This window comes from Zootoca vivipara, chromosome 8 (assembly GCF_965207765.1).
Source record: "Zootoca vivipara chromosome 8, rZooViv2.hap1.1, whole genome shotgun sequence".
Taxonomy (NCBI): Eukaryota; Metazoa; Chordata; class Lepidosauria; order Squamata; family Lacertidae; genus Zootoca; species Zootoca vivipara.
The window spans coordinates 84,896,903-84,922,193 of record NC_142591.1 but is presented as its reverse complement, the minus strand read 5'-3'; the positions used below and the strand labels follow the sequence as shown (position 1 = coordinate 84,922,193).

Sequence of the window (25,291 nt, the reverse complement as noted above, 5' to 3'; positions counted from 1 at the left end):
CCTCCAACGGGCCTTTGCTCACCCCAGCCCCCCAGCCTGCTTACCACACTCTGCCCTTCGGAGTACTGCAGGGTGATGACGCCGACATCTGCTCCCTCGTCCCCGGCCTCCTTCAGGAGCTGGACCACCTCTGCATGCTTGGACCACTTGCAGTCCTTGCCGTTGATGGAGACGATGTAGTCCCCTTCCTTCAGGCCGGCGTCCTGGAAACCCAGCGAGGAGAGGTGAGGCCCAGGGGAGCTGGGAACCCCACCCCCCACAGAATAGGGAAGAGGGAGGGAGGGGAAGGGGCACCAAGACCTTCAGGAACCCCAAGGCTGTGAAGGATTTTGGTCAGCAAGAGATAAAGTAGAAGGAGCAAAGGCAGTGTAAGGGGCAGAGCGCACAGAGAGCCCCCTCCCATCCTGAGGAGCAGCTCCTCCACCAGCAGTAGTGCCAGCGGGGAGGGGGAAGAGTCAAGTGAGGAAAGAGAAAGGAGGAGACGGGACTCTGGCAGCATAGCAGAGCCCCTGCTACACGTGGGAGAGGAAGAGAGCGAGGGGGGAAAGGGGGAGAAGGAAAACAGGGAAAGGAGGCCCTTTTCCCCTCCGGTTCCGGAATTACGCAGGAGAAAACGCGGAAGGCAATTTGGCGTGCCCAGACTCTTATGCTGGAAGAAGACGCGGAGCACGCCATTCCAGGGTTCTGGTTCGGACTAGACGGATGTATCCTGTATAGCTCTATCACTGTAAATAGACTGCACATAATAAAAGCATGAAAAGGCAAGGGCGTGCAGAGTCGTTACACTAGAGTAGTCGCAACGCTCACCCTGTGACAGGCAGGCACATAGCACAGTCTCCAGTCGCTTGGCAAAAACCCTGGAAAGGACGGGACTTGGGAAGGTGGGGACCTTCAGTCTGCCTCATAGAGGCAAGCCCCACAGAAGAAAAGTTGCTATGCACTCCTGAGCAGATCCTGTTTTTATCCTAAAGAATTAACTTCACTTACTCCGTGTGAGTTACTATTTATTAAATCCATTCACCGCCCTTCATCCAAAGCCCTTGGGGCGGATCACAGCATAGAAATACAAAATGAAAATACAAGACGTGTAATAAAAACATTATTTCCTAGGGGGGAAATCACAATGCATTATGGACACACACACTCTCTCTCTCTCTGGCTACACTTCTAGATATTTTCTCTGCATACTGAACCGATTTGTAGAAATCCTTCAGGTGTGGGGGAGCTGAAGGTTCAACCAGCGAGAGTTCACATATGTGCAGTGGAACCCCGCTTTCCGAGCATCTCAAAAGTCGAATGTTTCGGAACCCAAACGCCGAAAACCCGGAAGTAATTGCTTCCATTTTCGAATGTGCCTCAGAAGTCGAATGGCTTCTGAGGAGCGTTTCTCAGTTTTCAACATTGAAGTTGCCGACAGCCCTTTGCGCCTCGGTTGTTGAACGTTTCGGAAGCCGAGAAGTCTTCTGGAACGGATTACGTTCGCCAACCGAGGTTCCACTGTATAGGCCAGCTTCCCACATGCTGAGCCAGGCAGCCCACGTTCCCAACCGCAAGACCAGCCACTTACCGCCGCACAGCCTCCAGCGATGACTCCAGCGATGAGCACCGGGGAATCCCCTCGGAGGGTGAACCCAAAGCCGCTCTCGCCTCGGACCAGGCGCACCGTCCTCGGGGGGTGCCACTTGTTCTTGGCGGAGAAAACCGACAGCGGACCCTGCGGGAGGCAGATGGAAGTACTGCAGGAGAGTCTTCCAGGGCTGGGGGCGCATTACGCACCCCCAAAATGCATGCGCCTTCCTGGCGCCAAGAACTTCAGAGCAGCCCCCGCAAAGCAGAGAATTAGCATCCAGTTCCCAGGGGGGCCAGAGAGATGCCTCCGTGGGAAGTCTGAAAACATTCTCCCCCGTGGGGTTCCCAGAAACCGACACTCAAGATGTACCACCTCTGCTGCAAGACGGCGGCTCGTGGGATTGTCCTTTTGGTAGGGACACATCCCTTGCTGTGCAGACGAGTGTGCTCTGAATTTCAGACTGGACTACAGCAATCTGCTCTATGTGGAACTGCAAAGAACTTTGGGTATTGATCTTAGCCTTTGGTAAATTTACACGTTGCCCTTCGTTCGAGGATCACGGAACGTTCACAGCATAAAAACACAAAAATACATAACATAATCCCAAACAAAACAATAACCCCCAAAGGCCCTTATTAATTATTATTGTTATAGCCAAAGGCCTGGGAGAATAATATTAATTTATTATTTGTACCCCGCCCATCTGGCTGGGTTTCCCCAGCCACTCTGGGCGGCTTCCAACAAAGATTAAAATACATTAAAATGTCACACATTAAAAACTTCCCTAAACAGGGCTGCCTTCAGTTGTTTTCTAAATGTCAGGTAGTTGTTTATTTCCTTGACATCTGATGGGAGGGCGTTCCACAGGGCGAGCGCCACCACCGAGAAGGCCCTCTGCCTGGTTCCCTGTAGCTTTGCTTCTTGCAGTGAGCAAACCGCCAGAAGGCCTCGGCACTGGACCTCAGTGTCCGGGCAGAACAATGGGGGTGGAGACGTTTAGGGCTTTAAAGGTCAGCACCTTTAAAGGTCAGAAGAGGAACCAGGCACCTAAAGATGTAACTAAGGTGCAAGGCAAGGCCCGTTCTTACACTGCCACACTCCGGACTTCTCATGGAGAAGGGCCTGTGATGATCACAGGGTCCAGGGCAGTTCATATTTGGATAGGCAGTCCTTGCGGTCCTGAGCCATTTAAAGGTCAAAACCAGCACTTGGGCCTGGAAACTAATTGGTAGCCAGTGCAGTCGGAACAGGATCGGTGTAATATGCTCATATGGTCTTGCCCTGGTGAGCATATTCTGCACCAGCAGAAGTTTCCGAACCATCTTCAGAGGCAGCCCTACGCCCATTTCACTGCGTGACATGGAGCTCTATAGCATTACAAGGGAGGGACAAAAGGGGGAAGACAGGAGGGCGGACCTCCGAGATCTGTTGGCAATGGATCCACTCTACGCTTACGCGGCACCAAAACCTGGCCTCATCCAGGCCCTTTGGTACTTACCAGCCTGTGGAAGATGTCTGTGACTTTCACCTTGGAGAAGTTGGGAGATTTGATTTCTGGCCTCTGGTGAGTTTTTGCTAAAAGAGAGAGAGGGGGGGGAACAAGGCTGAGAGAGAGGAGGGGCACAGGAAGTGGTGCTTTGAACCAGCCTTTGTCAACCTGGCGTCCTCCAGAATTCTTGGGACTACAACTCCCATCAGCGTGCGCTGGCTGGGGCTGATGGGAGTTGTAGTCCAAAACGTCTAGAAGGCACCAGGTTGGGGGAAGCCTGCACAAATATATCAGTACGTATCGCTTCTGGAGCTGGATCCCTAAGGACTGCAAGTAGATAGAAGCCAAGGAAAAGCAGGTGTTCCACAGAAACCCAGCGTTTCACTCTGGGCACAAAGAATCCAGCATCGCTTCAGCTGTCTTTTCCTTTCCTTGGGCATGTTTCTAGTCCTTAAGCCTGCTAAGAGATCCCTTTTGATGACCCCTGGCAAAATCTCTGTGTCCAGAAGGGAATTCCCCCTCTGCTCAGAAGACAGGGAGTCACAGATTCTCCCCTTTCCTGTAACTTGGCAGGTTGTTTTAAAGCATTTTTAAAAATATTGCGCATTGATGCTGTAATAAAACTGCCCTGGGACTTTGGAGTGAAGGGCAGATAATAAATAACCGCAAGGGGTCTTAACCAGGACGACCAAAATTTCCATAAGGAAAGGGGAAAGTATATAATTTACCTGAAAAAAAATCATTGTAAACAATGACAATTATTAGTAGGATTGGAATGGCGCTTGTAGTTAAAAGTTGCACTGTGGTTTTATTGGAGATTTAATAGAATTGGACTAAGAGAAGATGCAGGAGAAAAAAGTTAACGTAAGGAGGGGAGTCCCAGGGAACTTATGGAAATCGTTTTATTTATTTGTTTGCTTGATGGTTGTTGGCAAATCTGAAAATTTAAATAAAATTATTATTATTATTATTATTATTAATAATAATAAGGAGTCTGGATTTTTTTAAAAAAATAATGCTTTGTGTGTTCATGTCTAATCTTGCCTCTTTCTAAAATGTATTTATCGGTGTGCATTTTTCTTCCTGTGAATCTACCAAAGAACAGGGCAGCGGGCAGCTTGCATGCCATGTCCTGTTGGTGTAACGGCACTTCTTCTGATAGGAAACGCTTGGCAAGGAGGACACAAAAAATGGGGGTGGAGGAAGGTCAGTTGTGGGGAGCAAGAAACGTCCCCATTTTCATCTGAGGCATGTTGGAGGGAAGGAGGTGCTCTCACGCACATATCCTGGAAGGCAGCATGTGCTAATCCAGGCATCCCCAAACTTCGGCCCTCCAGATGTTTTGGACTACAATTCCCATCTTCCCCGACCACTGGTCCTATTAGCTATGGATCATGGGAATTGTAGGCCAAAACATCTGGAGGGCCGCAGTTTGGGGATGCCTGTGCTAATCCCTCGGCCCGCTGCCTCCCCACTGCTCACTTACGGTGGATGTTGGGGGCGTCCGCTGTCTCGAAGAAGTCTTCCTCATGGTCGATCTCCGAGTACTTGCCGAGTGACCGCTTGTGGGCAAAGCAGAGGACCTCCTGGAGGATGTCCATCTTCCTCAATATCTTGCACAGGCTGTGGATCCTCATGGCTTCCTCGTGCCTCATGATGGCCTTTCTGAGGTGAGCCTTTCCTACAAACACACACAAATATAGTATTTGGTCAGAACATGAGAAGAGCCTGCAGGATACAAATCAGTGGCCCGCCCAGTCAAAGAATCACAGAATCCTAAAACTGAAGAGTTGCAAGGGACTCCGAGGGTCATCTAGTCCAACCCCCTGCATTGCAGGAATCTCAACTGGAGCATGCATGACAGATGTCCATCCAACCTCTGCCAATAAACCCCCAGCCACCATCCATTCCACTTAAAACAAACTTCCTTCGTCAACAAGCAGCCCTTGAGATATCGGAAGATGGCTCTCCAGTCTGCTCTCAGTCTCCTCTTCTCCAGGCTAAACCTACCCAGCTCCTTCAAGCACTCCTCATAAGGCTTCGTTTCCAGACCCCAGATCATCTTGGTCTTCCTCCTCTGCACACCTTCCAGCCTGTCAACATCCTTCATAAATTGTGGTGCCCAATTGTGGTACCCAAGTGTTCTCTAATAACCAAGGCAGAATAGAGCGGGAAAATTACTTCCCTTGGTCTGGAAACTAGACTTTTGTTGATGCAGCCTAGAATAGCATTAGCTTTTTTTGCTGTTGCATCACACTGCTGACTCATGTGAAACTTGTGGTCCATCAGGATCCCTAGATAATTTTCACAGGTCCTGCTAGAAAAGCCAGGTGTCCGCCATCCTATATTTGTGCAGGTGGTTCTTCCTGCCTAAGTGCAGAACCTTAACACCTGTCCCTATTAAAATTCAGCATCCTCTTCTCACAGCAGTCAACCTGAGGCCTGTGCGAAGCCTGCAAGCAGGATCCGAGCACAACTATCGCCCTCCTGTGGTTTCAGCAACCAGGATTCAGAAGCACCTCCCGACTTCTCTTGGCATGTTCATGCACCATTTAACTATGTGCAAAGTTAAGGAGAGCTCTGCGGCTGGGTCAGGTCAAAGGCCAGCTGACTTCTGGAAGCCACCATGTTGTCCAAGGATGCTCTAAGCCATGCATCCCCAAACTGCGGCCCTCCAGATGTTTTGGCCTACAACTCCCATGATCCCTAGCTAACAGGACCAGTGGTCAGGGATGGTGGGAATTGTAGTCCAAAACATCTGGAGGGCCGAAGTTTGGGGATGGCTGCTCTAAGCCAGTATCAGGCAGGGGAAGGAGGGTGGAGGAATCCTGGGAGGGGGGCTTACCCAGCTTCCTTCGCTCTTCGTGGTCCTGCAAGAGCAGCCGGACGTCTGGGCCCTTTGGCGGGGTGACGTGGAACTGGAGGAAAGCTTTTTCATGCTCCGGGAGATCCGTGTCAGGCGGAGCTGCAGGAAACAGACCAGGAAAAGGCTTACTTGGGAGGAATCACAGAATCGTAGCATTGGAAGGGACCCCTAAGGGTCATCCAGTCCAACCCCCTTCAATTCAGGAATCTCAGCTGAAGCATCCATGACAGATGGCCACCCAACCTCTGCTTAAAAACCTCCAAGGAAGGAGAGTCCACCACCTCTTGTGGGAGTCTGTTCCACTGCTCAACAGCTCTTACTGCCAGAAAGTTCTTCCTGGCAGTTTAGTCAGAATCTCCTTTCTTGAAACTTGAAGCCATGGGTTCAAGTCCTACCCTTCTGGAGCACCAGAAAACAAGCTTTCTGCCTCTTCCATGTGACAGCCCTTCGGGTATTTGAAGATGGCTATGATATCTTCCTCTTATCCAGGCCAAACATACCCAACTCCCTAAGCCGTTCCTCATAAGCTTTTATTCAGACTCATTTAAATGAATGAACACGGCAGAGATAGGTCCATTCATTTCAATGGGTCTGCTTTGAATGAAACAGAGTCGAATGCTACCTGTGGATGACTTACACTGACTTAGAAGTTTAATTTAAGATGGCTGTGCTGTCCTGCTCGCTCAACGTGAGCTTTTCCTCTCTTTTTCCTCCCTTGTTCAATTTGCTATTTTCCAAAAAGAAGAAGAAAAGGAAGGAGAAGGATTGTTTTCTGTTGCTCCAGAGAAGCGGACACGGAGCAATGGATTAAAACTTCAAGAAAGAAGATTCCACCTAAACATTAGGAAGAACTTCCTGACAGTAAGAGCTGTTCGGCAGTGGACTTTGCTACCAAGGAGTGTGGTGGAGTCTCCTTCTTTGGAGGTCTTTAAGCAGAGGCTTGACAGGCATATGTCAAGAATGCTTTGATGGTGTTTCCTGCTTAGCAGGGGGTTGGACTGGATGGCCCTCATGGTCTCTTCCAACTCTATGATTCTATGATTCTATGAAAAGCCGCAAGCCGCAAGGCAAGACATGCCAGACTACTTGAAATCCAGCTGGTTTCTAAACCCTGCCCAATTCTCTGGGCAATCGCCGCTTGCCAAGTCTCTAGTCCTGAGCGCGGCGGAGACCACATGACCCAAGTCCTTGTGAGACGCAAAACAGTCCGTAGAGGTAATCCCCCCTGCATTTATTATCATTCCCCGGCCAAAGCCCCGGCTAATCTGCTTACGTTAGGAATGAACTTTGGGATTAGGGCTGCTCTAAGCACTCGGAGGAGACAGTTAACCGCTAAGGAGGCTCAGCTGAGCAACTTCCTCCCTGCTCTGAAAACAACACCTTGGAATCAGCCGCCGCTGCCCTAAGCCCATTACGGTCCAAAGAGGCTGGCATCGTAGGCGGCACATGCCAGCTTGGCTTGGGGCTCAGTCTGGCGAGGAGTTTGCCGACAGGCTGCCGAGCCAGTCAGAGACCGTTCTCCTCCAGAGATGCACAAAATGGGGAGAGGCAGTGAAGCCAAGACCAGGCTGGTTTCAGATCCAAATCAGCCCCAGGCTTGTCCGATTCAAAATCTAGGCCAGATCTACTCAGAAAAGCGCCCAGGTACAGAGGATGCCGCTTTCTACCACCCCATCAAGTTATGAGTCCAGCTAGCAAAGTGCTGCTTTCCGGGGTTTCACTATCTTGAACTGTCAGGACATAGCATTGCAGGCTTATGGACACAGGATGAGGCAGGTGATGCTCCTTTATACCAAGTCAGACCACTGAGAATTATCCATTTTGTCAAACGACCCAAACTGTTTCCATCCAAGCTAGCCGATGTAAGAACTGTAAACTTTATGAAGCTCGCCTTTTTCCTCCTCCCTCCTCTTCCCCCTTTCCTTGTGTGTCGTGTCTTTCAGAGCGCAAGCCTGAGGGGCAGGGATTGCCTTAGTGCAGTCTTTTTTGTTTTTTTGTTTTTGGGTAAGCTTCTCCAGGAACCTCTTCAGTAAAGGAGTAGGGGGGGGGGGAAACTACTTAAAAAGAAAGAATGACTGAAATGGGAATTGCAAAGAATGGCAATGTATTGGGCAGTATTGGGGGGGGGGGAGTATCAGCTCCCCAGCTGCATATCAATGTCAGCTGGGTGCATGTTGCACAAAAGCCACAGGTGCAGAGGCAGTAATTGTGCTTGGGGGGCAGAGGGAGAGATTGAGGGCGCGGGCACGAGAGAGCCAAAGCGGATACTCACCGGGGCAGTCGCAAAGAGCCATGGCAGCGTAGCAGTGAGAGAGAGCCTTGAAGTGCTCAGATTTGACATGCACCATCGTGGTCCATGAAAACGGGATGTAATCCTTCACGTGGGGTTGGGTCATTGTCTGATACACCAAGGAGTAGACCTCTTCCACCTGGAAATGTCATGGATAGGTACAAGGTGGTACCACAGGCATGGTAAACATTACTTCACATCCACCACCCCCAGTGGCTGTTGGCCTGGAGCAGACGCGAGGGGAAACTCCAGGTGTTTATCGAGCATCCGCCCCGACTGGCTTGCACAATGCAGAGAGTCTGCCCTCATTCGACTGCAGGGAGATCGACACAACCACAAGCACCCATCAAAATTTGTTTGCCTGTTGCAATTTGTTGCAGTCGAAATTGGAGTTCTTGGGAAAGTCCAGAAATAAACAGTAAATTGCAAGAACTCAGGCCAACTCTGGCCTGAGATCTTGCAATTTACTGTTCATCATAGTTTGTTGGCAAAAGAGTACAGTGGTACCTCTACTTACGAATTTAATGCGTTCCGAACACACATTCGTAAATTGAAATGCATTGGAATGCATTGGGAGAAAAAATTCATAAGTAGAAGCAACCCTATCTAAAAATTCGTAAGTAGAAAAAATCCTATCTAAACCGCATCCAAGATGGCGGACGGAGCTCCGTTCGTAAGTAGAAACATTCATAAGTAGAGTTATTCATAAGTAGAGGTACCACTGTATACGACATTAATAATAATAATAATAATCTTTTATTTGTACCCCGTCCATCCGGCTGGGTTTCCCCAGCCACTCTGGGCGGCTTCCAACCAAGATTAAAATACATTAAAATGTCACACATTAAAAACTTCCCTAAACAGGGCTGCCTGTTGAGCTCCCGCTGTAATTTGTTTGACGAGATGTACTGTATACCACAATGACAGTTCACCGTAATTTGCTTGCAGGGTATGTCTCCCCCAACTTCCCCAGCCACAAACGTCCTTTTTCCATTTTATTTATTTATTTTTAAAGCACATTTGTTGTGCCAGGGTGGCAGAGCACCTTAACCCACCGGCAAACCTAAATCTCTGTTATGCGCTTCCATCGCTCCTGCAAAATACTGACCGGCTCTCCCCCAAATACTGGAAATGGAAATCCCAGGCCGTCGCCGCCCTCCACCCCCCCCACAACTAGCTTAGATTCCAACCCCACTTGTTGCGCCCCTCCTAATGATGCCAGCTCCCCACGAGAGGCATGCGCAAGGATTCTGTACCCTGGCGGCTTCCTGGGCGAGTTGCAGGCAGGCGAGGAAGTCGCTCTGGGCTCCGAGCAGGATGACCTTCTCAAAGATGCACTCCTGCACCTGAGCGATCATCAGGCGCACCAGCATGTTCAGAGAGGCTGCGCTCATGTCCAGGCTGGGGGCGTTGGAGAAGTTCTCCTTCAGGTAGTTGAAGGCGCCTGCAAGGGGGGGGGGGGAGAAAGAGCAACATCCCCGAAGTGAGATGGTCCCGGAAAGGCTGGATTCGCCCTTCTGCCAAGCACTCAGCGCGGGCAACAGACAACGGCTCCGGTCCAAAGTCCGAGGAGCAAAAAGGACGCAGATTTTGGAACTGTGCCCTAAACGTTTTTGACATACCTGCAGCTGCCAAGATGGGGTTGCCCCACTTAGTACCATAGCATTGTAATATAATAATTATAATAAATTTTATTTATACTCCGCCCTCCCCAGCCAAGACCGGGCTCAGGGCGGCTAACAGCAGATATAACAATTGATTAAAATACAGCTTAAAAACAAGATTAAATACGACATTAAAATGCAGCCTCATTTCAAAAGCAACTCAAATCAAAAACTGTTTGGGGAAGAAAATGTCAAATCTTCACCAAAGCCGACTATCCAGGCTGGTCTTACGTAGGCCAGAAAAAGCCAGGGAAGTCCCCAAATATGAGTTCCATCACAGTAGGGAAAAGGAAAAAGGAAAGAGGAAGAGGGGATCAAGTTGATTCCAGGCGGAACTACTCTGTCTTACAGGCCCTGCGGAAAGAAATCAGATCCCGCAGGGCCCTGGTCTCATGAGTCAGAGCGTTCCACCAAGCCGGAGCCAGTGTTGAAAAGGCCCTGGGCTCTGGTAGAGCTGGAAGGACCCTGAGGGGGTCCCTAATCCAAACCGAGCCTAGACCCTGCGCTCGTCTCCTGAGGTCTTTATCTACGTCCCACATCCTTGAGAGGTGGCAACATGAGAACAGGCCTTTTCTGTGGTGGCTCCTCGATTGTGAGATGTTTCCCCAGAGAGGCTCGCCTGGCGCCATCGTTACATCTTCAGGCGCCAGGCAAAAACATTCCTCTTTACCCAGGTGGACTGCTATTAAATAATCTAATTGTGGGGGAGAGGACGTTTCCTATTACACTTATTTTACTAAAAAAATTCCTTCAGTAGCACCTTAAAGACCAACTAAGTTTTTATTTTGGTATGAGCTTTCGTGTGCATGCACACTTCTTCAGATACAGTGAAATAGAAGTTATTTTACTATTAGGTTGTCTGTCAGTATGCTTTCTGCTATGGTTTTATTCTGTTTTTATCACTGCTGTTTTTTAACGTGTTTCTTTCTTCTTCTTCTTTTGAAAATAATTTTTATTAGATTTTCCAATTAAACAACATCAAGCCACATTGAAATTATTCCCAATAACACTTTATAGTACAAATCCAAATTAATTATACAATTCCAATTGAAGGAAACATTCCAATTATGTCTAATTATATTAAATTTTTCAGACTCCCCATGCCTCAGATTCCAGAGCTTCCTACTAATCAATACTGCCATTTGCTTTTAATAATTTCTCCCTTATTATTCAGCTTCTGATGTAAACCTTCACATATTGTCCCCAAATAATACAGTCCGTTCCAGTTTTTTTTAATGTGTTTCTAGTGTTGTACACTGCCCTGAGTTCTTTTGATAAAGGGTGATCTATAAATTGAATGAACAACAGCAAAACAAGAGCCACAATATCCCTGCAACGCAGGGAATCTCAACTAAAGCATCCCTGACAGATGGCCATCCAATCTCTGCTTAAAAACCTCCAATGATTATTAAAGGTCAAGAAAACAACAGGCGTTCCTGGAAACAGGAGCACAGGAAGCTTACACGGAGTCTGGCGATTAGTCCATCAAACTCAATGTTCCCTACACTGACAGGCAGCTTCGCTCCAAGATTTCTGGCAGAGATTCATTCCTACTGCTAGTTGGAGATGCTTTCAGTGGCTGAAGATGAGGATTGTAAAAAAAATGCTTTAAGCTAAGCTGTTCAGGACAGGCAATGTTGGAAATGCAAGGAGATGGAAGAAAGTTAAACCTTTTTGGGAGTTAATTTATAACGAACTGAAAAAGCTGTTAAAATATACATTCCCAAAGAAGCAAGAGCTATTTTTGTTGGGTTTAATTGGAAATGAAACAAAACAGGATGACATAAGAATATTTATGTATGCCACCACAGCGGCCAGAATGTTACTGGCACGGCAATGGAAGTCACCAGAGATTCCATCAATTGAAGATTGGAGACGTAAAATGATAGAGTATATAGACTTGGATAAGTTAACTGGAAGGATAAGAGAACAAAAAGACCAGAAAACCCAAAAAGAATGGTGTAAATTTTCGGAATATCTTAATATGTATTGTAAAACCTTACAAACACTCACAGATATGTAGTAACACCTGCATCAGTAACAACTGAGTTTATTTGGATGTTGATGAAGTATATTTAAACAAACTAAGTTTGGACTTAGAAGAGTGAGAGATGTAAGAATCTGAAAAATAAAACCAAAGCAGGGGGAAGGGGAAGCTGAGTTCGGCGGAACAAAGGCCAAATATTTTTGTTACTTAGGAAGATATCCCCAAGAAGTGGATAGGGGGATATCCGTGTATGTTTATGTTCTTCTATGCTTAAATTTATTTTTGTTTAAATCTTTGTTTTCATGGAAAAAACTCTAATAAAAATTAATAATAATAAAAAGCTGTTCAATCAGCATGCAACATTATTCAATACTGCTACAATATTTGATAAAGAATTAAGGGGACAATTGATGGAAATTAAAACCTCACACAGGAAGAACAAAGGAGAGCTTCACTTGCGAATTTACAAGGAAGAACAAAGGAGAACTTCACTTGCGAATTTACAAATTATTATACAGTAGCACCTTGGCTTATGTTACCTCCGGGTAACGTAAACTTCGGGTTGCGAAAGCAGCAAACCCGGCAGTGTTTTGCCTTGTGCGCATGCAAAGAAGCGGTCTACCACTTCTCCCTTGGTTGCGAAAACCTCAGGATCTGGCCGGACCTCCGGAACGGATCCTGTTCGCAACCGGAGGTACCATTGTACGTGTTAATGCGAACCGTATTTAATGATTGTAGCTGTGGTATAAGGGATTTTTATCAAGAGTGGGTTGTATTTTGTTTGAGCAACAGTCTGGAGGCAGAATTAAAGGGAATTAGATCTTGAAGTACAGCATGTGGCAAGCCACACAAAGTTTATAACTGGCTATGCAACTGATTTGTATTTGAATTGGTATTGCTATTTGGTATTAATATGATATTAGATTTTTATAATGGAAAATTAATAAAAAGTATTTAACAAAAATATTCAGTACTGCTAGGATTTGATATTTAGCAGTTTGGGGAAAGGGCCTGTTCCTATGATGGAAGGAAAGCGGCCAGATGCAGTTATGTAGTCCGTTCCCTGCTAACAAACAACAGGATACCTGATTCACTGTAATATTTAATTCCACTATCGGCAAATGCTAACCTCCACTCTGCACCAGAAAAGAAAAGAAAGTTTGACCACTGGACCTCAGTTCAAGTTGTGTCAAGGGTCGTAAAGACTTAATAGGTTTTCTTTCTGATTGCGCCACAAATAGCAATAGCCCAGCAGTGGAAAAATCGGGCAGGAATACCCACAGATCTGTGGTTTAATGCTGCATGGCAATGTGGCCATAGAATCATAGAGTTGGAAGAGACCACAAGGGCCATCCAGTCCAACCCCCTGCCAAGCAGGAAACACCATCAAAGCATTCTTGACATATGCCCGTCGAGCCTCTGCTTAGACCTCCAAAGAAGGAGACTCCACCACACTCCTTGGCAGCAAATTCCACTGCCGAACAGCTCTTACTGTCAGGAAGTTCTTCCTAATGTTTAGGTGGAATCTTCTTTCTTGAAGATATCAGAAAGACTTAGCTGCCACAGAAGGGTTGTATAAGCAACTTTCAAAAAAGACACATTTCGCCGTAGTATGGCATTCATTTATTTCTGGACGAGATTTCCCATTGCTCGCCACCCAAACAGATCCAAGTATTTGATTTGTCTAAAGCCGAAATAAGGGCACTCCTGTAATTTTCACTTTTGGCAAGTATGCAACCATTTGATGTTTGTTCATGTGAAAAATTGATAAAAACAATTTTAAATTTTTGGGTAGTGAGGGGGTGTGAATCTGAGAATCTGACGTACCAGACGCCTTTTGGAAAGCCTCGATGGCGCAGTCCACGCCTTGCAAGGTGGTACGGTCCTGCCGAGCGCCGATCTGGGTGTGCAGGGCGCCGATATTGAAAAGCACACTCCCCTTTTCGAAGGCCAAAGCCCGCTGGTGGGAAGGCACTCCCGTTAAGGAGTCATACCTAGAAGCAGGGAGACGAGGAACTCTGTTGAAACTGGAGAATTTTGGGCAACAGCAGCAGCAACCTGACCGCCTCCGGGTGTTGCTGGACTACAACTCCCATCGTCCCTGAACGTTGGGCCATTCCGGGAGCAGGGACTGATGGGAGTTGGAGTGCAACTACCTCTGGAGGACTGCAGGTCCCACAGCAAAAATGTGCAGGCTTTCTACCTGGAGTTTGTAGCTGGAGGCGCGGGGGGCGGGGGCAGTGATACCCCGCCATGTAACGACACATGCGCAGCATCCCTCTGCGCATGCGTGTTACGTAGCGGGGGATCGCTGCCCCCCAGCAACTCCAATCTGCGAAGTGCGGCGGCAGGGGGGGTGCAACTTGGCGCCCCCACCCACGTAACTCCCAAACTGAGCCTCCAGCCTCCCAGTAAAAATCCGCTTGGCGCAAAGTGGCACCCCCCCCCCGAGTGGAACCCAGGGCGGCCCGCCCCCATCACCCCCCCATTGCGACACCCCTGATTCATCCTGATTTGCTAGTGCCTCCACTCCCATTCTAACACAGCTCATTGCTTTTCTCACAGTAACCTTCCTAACAACACAACACACAAATCTGGGGGTTTGGTTTTTAAAAGTGGATCTGTTGCACCAGTGCTGTTTTTCGAGAAAAAGAGGTGCCGGAGCTCAGCATGAACGCCTCCCTTCTTCTCTGACACAGTCGTATCTTGGAAGTTGAAAAGAATTCGTTCCGGAAGTCGGTTCAACTTCCCAAACGTTCGGAAACCAAGGCGCGGCTTCCGATTGGCTGCAGGAAACCCCAGCAGCCAATCGGAAGCCGCTGAAGCCCCGTCGGATGTTCAGGTTCCAAAGAATGTTTGCAAACTGGAACACTCATTTCTGGGTTTGTGGCGTTCGGGAGCCAAAAGGCATTTGGGATGCAAGGTACAACTGTAATGGCAAAGGAGCCCACCTGAGAGCTGCTGGAACTAAGTTCCTCTGAGTTCTGGTTGAAAAAAGCCCTGTGTTCCATGGGGGGGGGGGGCAGAATGCTTTAATCCATCGGATGTTCCAGCAAGCACTTGAACCATAGAATCGTAGGGATGGAAGGGACATCGAAGGTCATCTAGTCCAACCCCCAACAATGCAGGAATCTCAGCTAAAGCATCCATGACAGAGGGGCATCCAAACTCTGCTCAAACACCTCCAAGGTATGAGAGCCCACAACCCCCCAAAGGAGTCCATACAAAGAGCTCTTACCCTCCCCCAAAATCCTGAAGGACAGTATTGTGGCATTAGATAACTGAATCTTGCTGCTTTGAGACAAAATATTAGCAGTACTGAAAAATAAAGCATGCTGATCGTATAGACAAACACCCGTTGTTTGTCTTGAACTTTAATATTCCTTGGAGTTTTTAAGCAGAGGTTGGATGGCCACCTGCCAGGGAACCTTTAGCTGTGATTCTTGCACTGCAGGGGGGTTGGACTAGAGGACCCTTGGGGGTCCCTTCCAACTGTAAAATTTTATGATTCTAGGAGCTCAGGTCACATTTCTAAGCACGGAGGCCCTGTTCCCAAGGCAATCTCTGCAGGGAGTTTTGGCTGGGCCGGACCAGGCTTGCCCTCCCACCCCCGGCCACGTCTTCCCCATCCGCTCGGCAAGACTGGGAGAGGGCAACTGACCAGTGGAAGAAAATTCCAAGGTTCTTGTTGGGAGGGAAGAAGCGGTTGTCCAGGAAGTACAGCTGGCTGTAGTATTCCATGAGCAGCTCCAGGCCTGCCTCGTTCCGGCTGGGGGTGCGCATGGCCTGGAAAGAAGGGGAAAGAGATGGAAACCTGGTCAGTTTGGGCAATACTAAGCCAAGTGAACCCATGGTCTGACTCGGCAAAAGGCACCTGCCTACATACATATCAGATCCATGAGGACTGGAGCCTTGCTTTTTATATTTAGGAGAGGGGGCCGTGAGGTCATAAATGCACTCTTCACTGGCTGCAGGGATAAGCAGATGATCCTAGAATCCCATGCATGTAGTAGTTTTCCCACTAGCAGCATTGTTGTTTTTGCAAAGGAACTTGTGCCAAACCGAACAGCAACCCTTCAAGGTAGGCCAGTGTTACTGAAAAGGAGTTCAGGGATATTTTTGAAAGGTAATTTTATAAGGGCTGCCTTCAGATGTCTTCTAAAAGTCAGATAGTTGTTTATTTCTTTGATGGGAGGGCGTTCCTGTGTCCCTATCTGACTTTTAGAAGACATCTGAAGGCAGCCCTTATAAAATTACCTTTCAAAAATATCCCTGGACTCCTTTTCAGTAACACCACCAAGAAGGCCCTCTGCCTGGTTCCCTGTAACCTCACTTCTTGCAGTGAGGGAACTGCCAGAAGGCCCTTGGAGCTGGACCTCAGTGTCCGGGGAGAACAATGGGGGTGGAGATGCTCCTTCAGGTCTACTGGGCCGAGGCTGTTTAGGGCTTTAAAGTTCAGCACCAACACTTTGAATTAGGCTCAGAAACATACTGGGAGCCAATAATAATAATAATAGTAATAATAGTAATAATAATAATAATAATTTATTATTTATACCCCGCCCATCTGGCTGGGTTTCCCCAGCCACTCTGGGCGGCTTCCAACAGAAAAATAAAACACAGTAATCTATTAAACATTAAAAGCCTCCCTGAACAGGGCTGCCTTCAGATGTCTTCTAAAAGTCTGGTAGTTGTTTACCTCTTTGACATCTGTTGGGAGGGCGTTCCAAAGGGCAGGTGCCACCACCGAGAAGGCCCTCTGCCTGGTTCCCTGCAACTTGGCTTCTCGCAACGAGGGAACCGCCAGAAGGCCCTCGGTGCTGGACCTCAGTGTCCGGGCAGAACGATGGAGGTGGAGATTGCCTAAGGACAATCAGGGACCCAGAGCACCCCAGGCTATTTCTCGAGAGCAAAGCTTCACTCACCTGCCGCAGCTCCACAAGGTCTTTGATCTCGCTTTCGTACAAGGCACCGTCCTCGCCATAGTGCTCCCAGATCATCTCCTGGGAGGGCAGGAACAGAAAACAAGAGGCGGTTGCTCTGGCAGCTGCCGATTTCCCTAAACACAGTTTCTATACCGATGCCATACATTTCCACCCTTAAGAACATATATGAGGAGCCTCCTGGATTGGCCCGATGGCCTCATCCAGTCCAGCATCCTGCTCTCATTGTGGCCAATCAGATACACGTTTTGGCAAACGGGATTCACACACAAGAGCAACTCCCCCCTCCTGTGCTTTCCAGAAACTGGGATTCAGAAACATCGCTGCCTCAGACCGTGGAAGCAGAATATAGCCCCGGTGGCTAGGAGCCATTGATAGTCCTCTCCTCCTCCACAAATTGGCCTGATCCTTTTTTTAAAGCCACCCAAGTTGTCACTGCCTCCCGCGGGAGCATAGCTGCCAGGCCTCCCATTTTTCGCGGGAAACCCCCGTATTTTGTTACCATTTCCTGCTGTTATCCTGAACTGATTATAGCCCGTAAATATCCCGTAAAGCTCCTGCCGGTGGCCACGTCCCGGCTCCCGGCTGTCTGCACATGTCTGGACATGCGTAGAAGCGACTTCCAGTGCCGCGCCGCCCATGTCTGGGCACCGGAAATCAGGAAGCGCTGACACCGGAAGTGTCCAGACATGCGTAGAAGCGACTTCCGCCACCGCGTCTCCGTGTAGAAGCGACTTCCGGTGCCGCGCAGCCGCTGATCCCGGATTTTTCAATCCGGGGGGTGGAGGGTATGTGCGGGAGTGAATTTCACAAGATGCTATGCTTGCTAAATGCCACCGCCTCCACAAAACGAGGATGAATTAACCCTGATCTAGCCTACTGCACAAATGCAAGGTTTAAATCCACAGCTTCTCCCGGTTTTTGCCTGAGGTTCCCGTGCAGCTGCCTGTCTGAAAAAGATGCCCTGAAAAAGAGGCATGCATGCACAAGGAGGAGTCTCTAGACAGGGGGACCCTGGGCTTCGTAAGGAGCGTGAGCCCCCAGCCCCATTTCCCTGTGCCTCCTGTTAAGTCTCCAAAGTCGGCCTTTGGAAGGCAGAATCGTCCCAGACTCCATTTGGCAGAAGACTCTCCTACCTTCAAGGGTTCTGCCCAGTCCAGCTCCTTGGTCTCTTTGAGCCCCAGCGGGATCATTGGAACACTGATGGAGTCACTGGGAGAGAGAAACAGATCACAGGTCAGGAGCAAAACATTTGCAAGGATGGATGTGCCATTTTTGGCGCCTGCCATTCCTAACTTTTTCCATCTTAGAATCATAGAATCATAGATTTATCCTCTAGAATCATAGAATCGCAGAGTTGGAAGAGACCACAAGGGCCATCCAGTCGAACCCCCTGCCGAGCAGGGAACACCATCAAAGCATTCTTGACATATGCCTGTCAAGCCTCTGCTTAAAGACCTCCAAAGAAGGAGACTCCACCACACTCCTTGGCAGCAAAGTCCACTGCCGAACAGCTCTTACTGTCAGGAAGTTCTTCCTAATGTTTAGGTGGAATCTTCTTTCTTGTAGTTTGAATCCATTGTCCGTGTCCGCTTCTCTGGAGCAGCAGAAAACAATTTTTCTCTCTCTTCCATATGACATCCTTTCATATATTTGAACATGGCTATCATATCACCCCTTAACCTTCTCTTCTCCAGGCTAAACATACCCAGCTCCCTAAGCCGTTCCTCATAAGGCATCGTTTCCAGGCCTTTGACCATTTTGGTTGCCCTCTTCTGGACACGTTCCAGCTTGTCAGTATCCTTCTTGAACTGTGGTGCCCAGAACTGGACACAGTACTCCAGGTGAGGTCTGACCAGAGCTCTGGTGAGGTCTGACCAAATCTTGAATTCAGTTCCCCCCATTTCTTTTTCTTATAATAAATTTTATTAAGTTTTACATTTTTATCATAACAACAACCTATCATAAAACAAAAAATAATACAATTCTCAAATTTCCCCCTCAACTTCCTCTTCTGGTTTTTTTTTTTACATATTAACTTCTCCTGCTTGATTTGCATCTTAATCTTAAGTTCTTTATGTTAAATATTGCTATACTTACCATTTTAATATCATCTTTATAATTTCTATGTGGTTTTTTTGTTAGCTGTAAGTGTTTTCTCAAACCCTGCTAGTGTCCATTTCTTTACATGGTTTCTGTAAATACAACATAAATGGTTCCCAATCTTTTATAAAGTCTCTATTGTCTTTGTCTCCAAGCCTTTCTGTTAACTTTGCCATTTCAGCATATGCCATCCATTTTTCTTGCCATTCTTCTTTGGTTGGTATTTTGATGCTTTTCCATCTTTGGGCTAGGTGTATCATAGCCGCGGTTGTAGCATACATAAAACGTTTCTTCTTCTCTTTCGGCAAATCTTGACCTGAAATGCCTAATGTAAAGTTCCCCTCATTTCTGCGCTGCATTTTGCAATTTTGTTTTTTAAAAAAACCTTATGGAAATCTTTCAACAGTTTTAGGTCAAATTACATAAGAACTAGGGCTGCCATACGCCCGGATTTTTCCAGACACAGCTGGGAAATGGGCTTGATGGGTAGGACTCGAACCCATGGCTTCAAGTTACAAGAAAGCTGATTCCGACTAAACATTCGGGGGGAAACTTTCTGACAGTAAGAGCTGTTTGACCGTGGAACGGTCTCTTTCGGGAGGTTGTGGACTCTCCTCCTTTCGGGAGGTTGGGTGGCCATCTGTCAGGGAGGAGGGATGCCATATGGAGGAGGGGGGTTGGGCTAGATGACCCTCGGGGTCCCTTCCACAACGCCACAGTAAATGGAATTATTTACACCTTGGCGTCAGCTAAAGTTTTACAGGTGAAACAGAAAATTAGAATATCGTCGAAAAGTGCATTTATTTCAGTAACACAACTTAAAAGGTGAAACCAATATATGAGATAGATGCATGACATGCAAAGCAAGATATGTCAAGCCTTCATTTGTTGTAATTGTAATTATTTGTCGTTAGGCGGGTCAATTATAAATGGAATGGAATTAATGCAATGTAATAGCGATGTTTATTTTTGTATTATTGTAACTATTTGTTTTATTACTGTGGAATTTTCAAAAGAAAGTGTTTGTAAAAATTAAAAGAAAAATAAAAAAAATAAAAAGTTGCATTTCTGAAATGCCGGTAAATGCACTTTTCGGTGATATTCTAATTTTCCGAGTTTCACCTGTATACTGGAATTGTTCAGTGGCTTGTTAGAGTACCATTTCTATTTATTGCTGCTGCATAATGGAATACAGATTTATTGAATGATTGAATGAATAAGGAGACTAGGCCTAGCAGGTTGAGAATACATAGCAAACATTTCCCTCTTACAGGGTGAAAAACAGAGAGCTCCTCTTGCAGATCTTAGAGACCTCAGACTGAAGAGGCAGGAGAGGAAGTGCTGGGCGATAAACCAAAGAGGGAGTATAATTCAAGTCTGAAATGTTTGACTCAGCATCAGGGACGCTCATCCCTTTCTGCAAAGCCTAAAAATGAAGAAGGAGGGCTTTGCAGAGGCACAAAGGATCAGGCCTTAAGATGATAAAGTTGGGGCAGAGATTCTTTCAAAGCAATTAAGTTGCTTTAAACCCCCTGCAAAGGACTAGCTTCTTTTAATAAGAGTAATAAAGCCAGCAATGATTTTTTTTTTTAAAAAAAAGCAAAACCAGCTTTGCAAATGGCAAGGGACTAAGGGGAAAATGCTGCCGGAACCTCCAGGTTTGCATACAAGAAATAGCTTCCTGCGTGGTCTCCTTTATTTATTACAGTTTATTCCACATTTTTCTCCAAGGAGCTCAAGGTGATGCATATATGGTTGTCCCCTTCCACACTTCTGGACCGAGAGGGGAAATGAGCTCTGGTCCCAAATTTGGGGGGCAACCGCTGCCACCTGCCACCCCCCTTACCTGTCATTCTGGTAGACATCCATGCAGCTGTTCAGCTCCTCCAATTCCTCCTTCAGAAGCTGCAGGTTGGAGTTGACGTAACTGAGTTCCAAGGCAACCGTTTCCTTTACTTTGTGGTTATTGGTGGCCCTAATAAGGAGGGAGGAGGGAGAAAACGTCACCTTATTCATTTCACTTCTTTCACACCTTTCTGCTAACTTTGCAGAGCTGCTGCCAGTCAGTGTAGACAATATTGAGCTAGATGGACCAATGGTCTGATTCAGTATGAGGCAGCTTTCCACCTTAAGGTCCCAATAGGGGTTACAGCATTAAAAACAGCTTAAAGCAACTTGTAGCCCTAAAAATGAGGGACCCAGGTGGCGCTGTAGGTTAAACCACTGAGCCTAGGGCTTGCTGATCAGAAGGTCGGCAGTTCGAATCCCTGTGACGGGGTGAGCTCCCGTTGCTTGGTCCCAGCTCCTGCCAACCTAGCAGTTCGAAAGCACGTCAAAGTGCAAGTAGATATATAGAAACCGCTACAGTGGGAACGTAAACGGCATTTCCATCTGCTGCTCTGGTTTGCCAGAAGCGGCTTTGTCATGCTGGCCACATGACCTGGAAGCTATACGCCGGCTCCCTCGGCCAATAATGCGAGATGAGCGCGCAACCCCAGAGTCGGTCACGACTGGACCTAATAGTCAGGGGTCCCTTTACCTTTTTAGCCCTAAAAATAAGGTGTCCTAAAAACGTGAACCTCTGGAGTCAAAGGCCAGGGTAAAGAGGTGCAGCCTCAGCATTCACCAGAAGCTGCGCAACGAAGGTGCCAGGTGCACCTCTCAGGGGAGTTCCATAGCTTAGGGGCCACCACCGAGAAGGCCCCGTCTCTCTGAGATGCCACCACCCGTGTCTCTGAGGGCGGTGGAGCTCCCAAGAGGGGGCCCCCCTCTGCCAATCTCGGCACCCAAGAGGATCTGTAAGGATATTTGGGACCCGAGTCATTTAAGGCTTCAAACACCAATGTGAGCACTTTGAATTGGGCCCGGAAGCAAACCGGCGACCAGCGCGGCTGTTTTAAAACAGGGGTTACACAAGGTCTACTAGAAGGGAACCCCAGCCAGTAATCTGCCTGCTGCATTTTGGAGCAACTCCATTTTCTGAGTCGTCTCCAAGGGCAGCCCCACGTAGAGCGTGTTGCAGTAATCTAACCGGGGGGGGGAGCACAGAGTACACACGGTCTTTTGCCCATTACACTTCCCCAGGCATTCACGCAGGTCTCAGCTAGCCTGGGCCCCTAAAGACAGAGCAACAAAGTCCTTTTGGATCAGGCCAAAGGACCGTCTCTGTGGCCCGGCATTCCCTCCCCTTGTGATTCCTGGAAACTGTTATTTCCAAGGCACTGCATCTCCAACACTGCAAAAAAACAACAACAGAGGCCTATTTCATCACTCCCTGATGCAGAGGGCCTTGGGGAGGGTCCCTGCCGCAGCTCTGGAGGAGGTTGGGGTCAGCGACCCAGAAGATGCCTTTCAGCTCCCAGGACATCCGGTGTTTTGCTCCCGGTGTGCTCCTCAATTATTTCCTGAAGCTGACGCAGAGCCTCCCGTGCATTCTTCCAAATCTAGCAGGGCGGCAGGGTTAAGCACCCCAGACTCCCACACTCCAGGCAATCTGCTTCGGCTTTCGATTGCTTGCTTGAGAAAAGGAGGGAGCGTGCAAGCGATTTGCCCCTTGGGTGGCAGGCCGGCCTCCTCCGCTGCTGAGCTTGCCTTGCAAGACAAGGTCCTGCTAACCCAGCAAGTTTTATGTTGCCTTGAGGAAGCCAAAGCTAGGAAAGGCAAAAGCCTCTCATTTTATTTATTTTATATTTTAAAAAATACATGTTCCTAGGGGACCTGTCAATATAAAAGCATGTTTTCCAACACCCCCTAAAACTGCTCCTTCTAACCACTGATTCTCCATTTAAACCAGGTGTCCCCAAACTGTGGCCCTCCAGATGTTTTGGCTACAACTCCCATGATCCCTAGCTAACAGGGCCAGTGGTCAGGGATGATGGGAAGTGTAGTCCAAAACATCTGGAGGGCCGAAGTTTGGGGACGCCTGATTTGAACACAGGCACAAAAAAACTTACACGATGAACTGCTGCCCCAAACAGAATCTGTGATGGAAGTTCTTCATAAACACCCATCAGCAATTCAGGGTGAAATATTCCGAATAAACACATTGTCACGCAGTCTTGCATAGCAGACACGTTTTTGTAAGCCAACTCCTAAAAATAATAGTATTTTATTTATACCCCGCCCATCTGGATGGGTTGCCCCAGCCCCTTTGGGCGGCTTCCAACACACATAATAATAATAAAACATCATACATTAATAGTAACAATCAGATCCTATAAGAAAAAGTCACAATAATTATTATCGTGTTTTTAATATTCTGTTGGGAGCTGTCCAGAATGACTGGGGAAACCCAGCCAGATGGGAAGGGTATGCATGTATTTATGAATAAATAAATAAATTAATAAATATTACTTTAAAATAAACAACTTATATAAAATAAATCAATATTCAATAATCTACTAGAATTCAAAGGTAAACAGTATCAGAAATGCAACTTCTTCAGTGATTTTAATCAATGCCCTTTTCTGCACATTTTGTCCCAGTAAACAAATGTTGCATTACTCGTCTGGATAGCAGAATTGCAAAATTCAAAGAAGTGTGGGTTTCAGAGGATGGCTGTGTCTTGGAATCTGAAAGTTAAGTTTGCTTTTAAGTGACAACTACACCGAGTTTCTTCCCCGTCTGTTACCTGACTTGCACTTCTGCAGCTGTTGCAATCTTCCCTCCCCTGCCCCGGCTCACCTGTCAACCCCTGACCTCTCCAAAGGCTGCTGTGGAGGCCAGAACCAGTCTGGGAAGGTGCTGAGTCACCTCTGTGCTCTGTGAATCACATCCTAACCCTGTGACAGCTCACACGATGCTAGTTTGGCCTTCCAAACACAGAATCTGGGCTGAACTTTCTGGGCACGGATCAGAACGTCCTGGAAGGGTTAGGGTGTGTGTGTGACTGGCTGGCTAGAACTCTGAACAGGAAGCAACCCGCGCTGCAACGCTTGGTTGCAGTTGCAGCTTGCAATGTTTAACGGATGCATTTATCAAACGGTTTTTTTCTGGGCGGCCTTTCACCCCTAAAGGAAAGTCACCAGTCAGGAAGTTTCAGGAAGTACTATCTCAAAGCAGGGGTTTGGTTTAAAGGGTTCTATGCAGGAACGAAAACATGTACCCCCCCAAACCCCTGGAACTGCTCTGCACGCTCAGCAATCCCAGAGCTCATGTGCAAGGTGGAGAGCTTAAATGCCTTTTCCACACCAAGTATCCCAGGCAAACCTAGCATGGAAAGAGCTTTTAAGCTCCCTGCCTTGCTTGGGGCAAGACCAGCGCTGGATTTACGTATAAGCTAAACAAGCTATAGCTTACGAACCCACTCTCTTTTTGGGGCCCCCCAAAAATTGAAAGGAAAAGAAGCCCTGGATGTACATTTTCAAAATATAAGAGAAAAAAACAAATAAAATAAAAGCATACAGCAACAGTGTTTTGTGTTGCGTAGGCTCCTATGATGTAAGTCATGGGCCCCGCCTGCTAGCCTGCTCCCTAAAATATGACTGGTTTGCTCCTTTCGATATATAGGGTGCCTCCATTCTGCATGGACTGGTTGCAGGGCAACATGGGCAAAAGGCTTTGGATGCCTATTAGGTCCATAAATGACCATATAGCATATATTCAACACAAAAAACAGTGACAATTTGTTGTTGACAAGTTGCGACTTTCTGCATCGCAGCAAAAGGTGCAGCGAGTCCTTCGGAAGCCCACGCCCCCCCTTTAATTATTATTTATTAAATTTGCATACCACCTTTCATCTTTAGGTCTCAGGGCAGTTCAAAGAGTTAAGTTTCTAGCCCTCATCATCTTGCAGATACACCCGACGATGGAAAAGGAAAAACAACCGGAAGCACAACCAACCTGAAGAGGTTCTCTGCCCCTGCCCGCATCCTCATCTCCTTGTTGATCTGCTGGTTGATTCGCGCCCGGCGGTGCTGCAATTTGCTGCGCTGCGTCTGCACCAACGGATCGCAGCCCTGTTGCAGAAGGTGGAGGAGAAACATTGCTTAGCGCCTTCCATTCCTGGCGTCTCCAGGCAGGAGGAGACAGTGGTGGCGCAGTGGTCAGAGCAGGGTTTCCCAAAGGTGGGTCTTCAGCTGTTTTGGGGCTACAACTCCCATCGTCCCTAGCTAGCAGGGCCAGTGGCCATGGAATGATGGGAATTGTAGTCCGAAGATAGCTGGAGACCCAAGTTTGGGAAACACTGGGTTAGAGTGCTGGGCTAGGACCTGGGAGAGAGAGCAGGGTTCGAATTCCCCACTCAGCCACAAAGCTTGCTGAGCGACCTTGGAACGGCCGGCCCCTGCCTCTCAGCCTAACCTACCTCACAAGGCTGTTGTAAAGGATAAAATTCGGAGCAGGAAAACTGTGGGTTCCACTTTGAGCTCCTTGGAACAAA

The 25,291-nt window shown here is 47.7% G+C and overlaps 1 protein-coding gene across 1 annotated transcript in view; it reads right to left on the bottom strand.

The window, feature by feature from the left end:
- Positions 1-25,291, bottom strand: part of RHPN1 (rhophilin Rho GTPase binding protein 1) — a 48,546-nt gene that overhangs the window by 6,384 nt on the left and 16,871 nt on the right. Inside the window, exons 2-14 of the mRNA XM_035125643.3 lie at positions 24,754-24,869; positions 20,759-20,887; positions 17,946-18,021; positions 16,792-16,869; positions 15,528-15,652; positions 13,694-13,860; positions 9,472-9,659; positions 8,198-8,354; positions 5,905-6,024; positions 4,546-4,740; positions 3,069-3,145; positions 1,568-1,714; positions 45-203 (exon numbers count right to left, since the gene is read on the bottom strand). Of these exons, the coding sequence (XP_034981534.2) occupies positions 45-203; positions 1,568-1,714; positions 3,069-3,145; positions 4,546-4,740; positions 5,905-6,024; positions 8,198-8,354; positions 9,472-9,659; positions 13,694-13,860; positions 15,528-15,652; positions 16,792-16,869; positions 17,946-18,021; positions 20,759-20,887; positions 24,754-24,869 (1,734 nt within the window). The remainder of the gene's footprint in view (positions 1-44; positions 204-1,567; positions 1,715-3,068; positions 3,146-4,545; positions 4,741-5,904; positions 6,025-8,197; positions 8,355-9,471; positions 9,660-13,693; positions 13,861-15,527; positions 15,653-16,791; positions 16,870-17,945; positions 18,022-20,758; positions 20,888-24,753; positions 24,870-25,291) is intronic.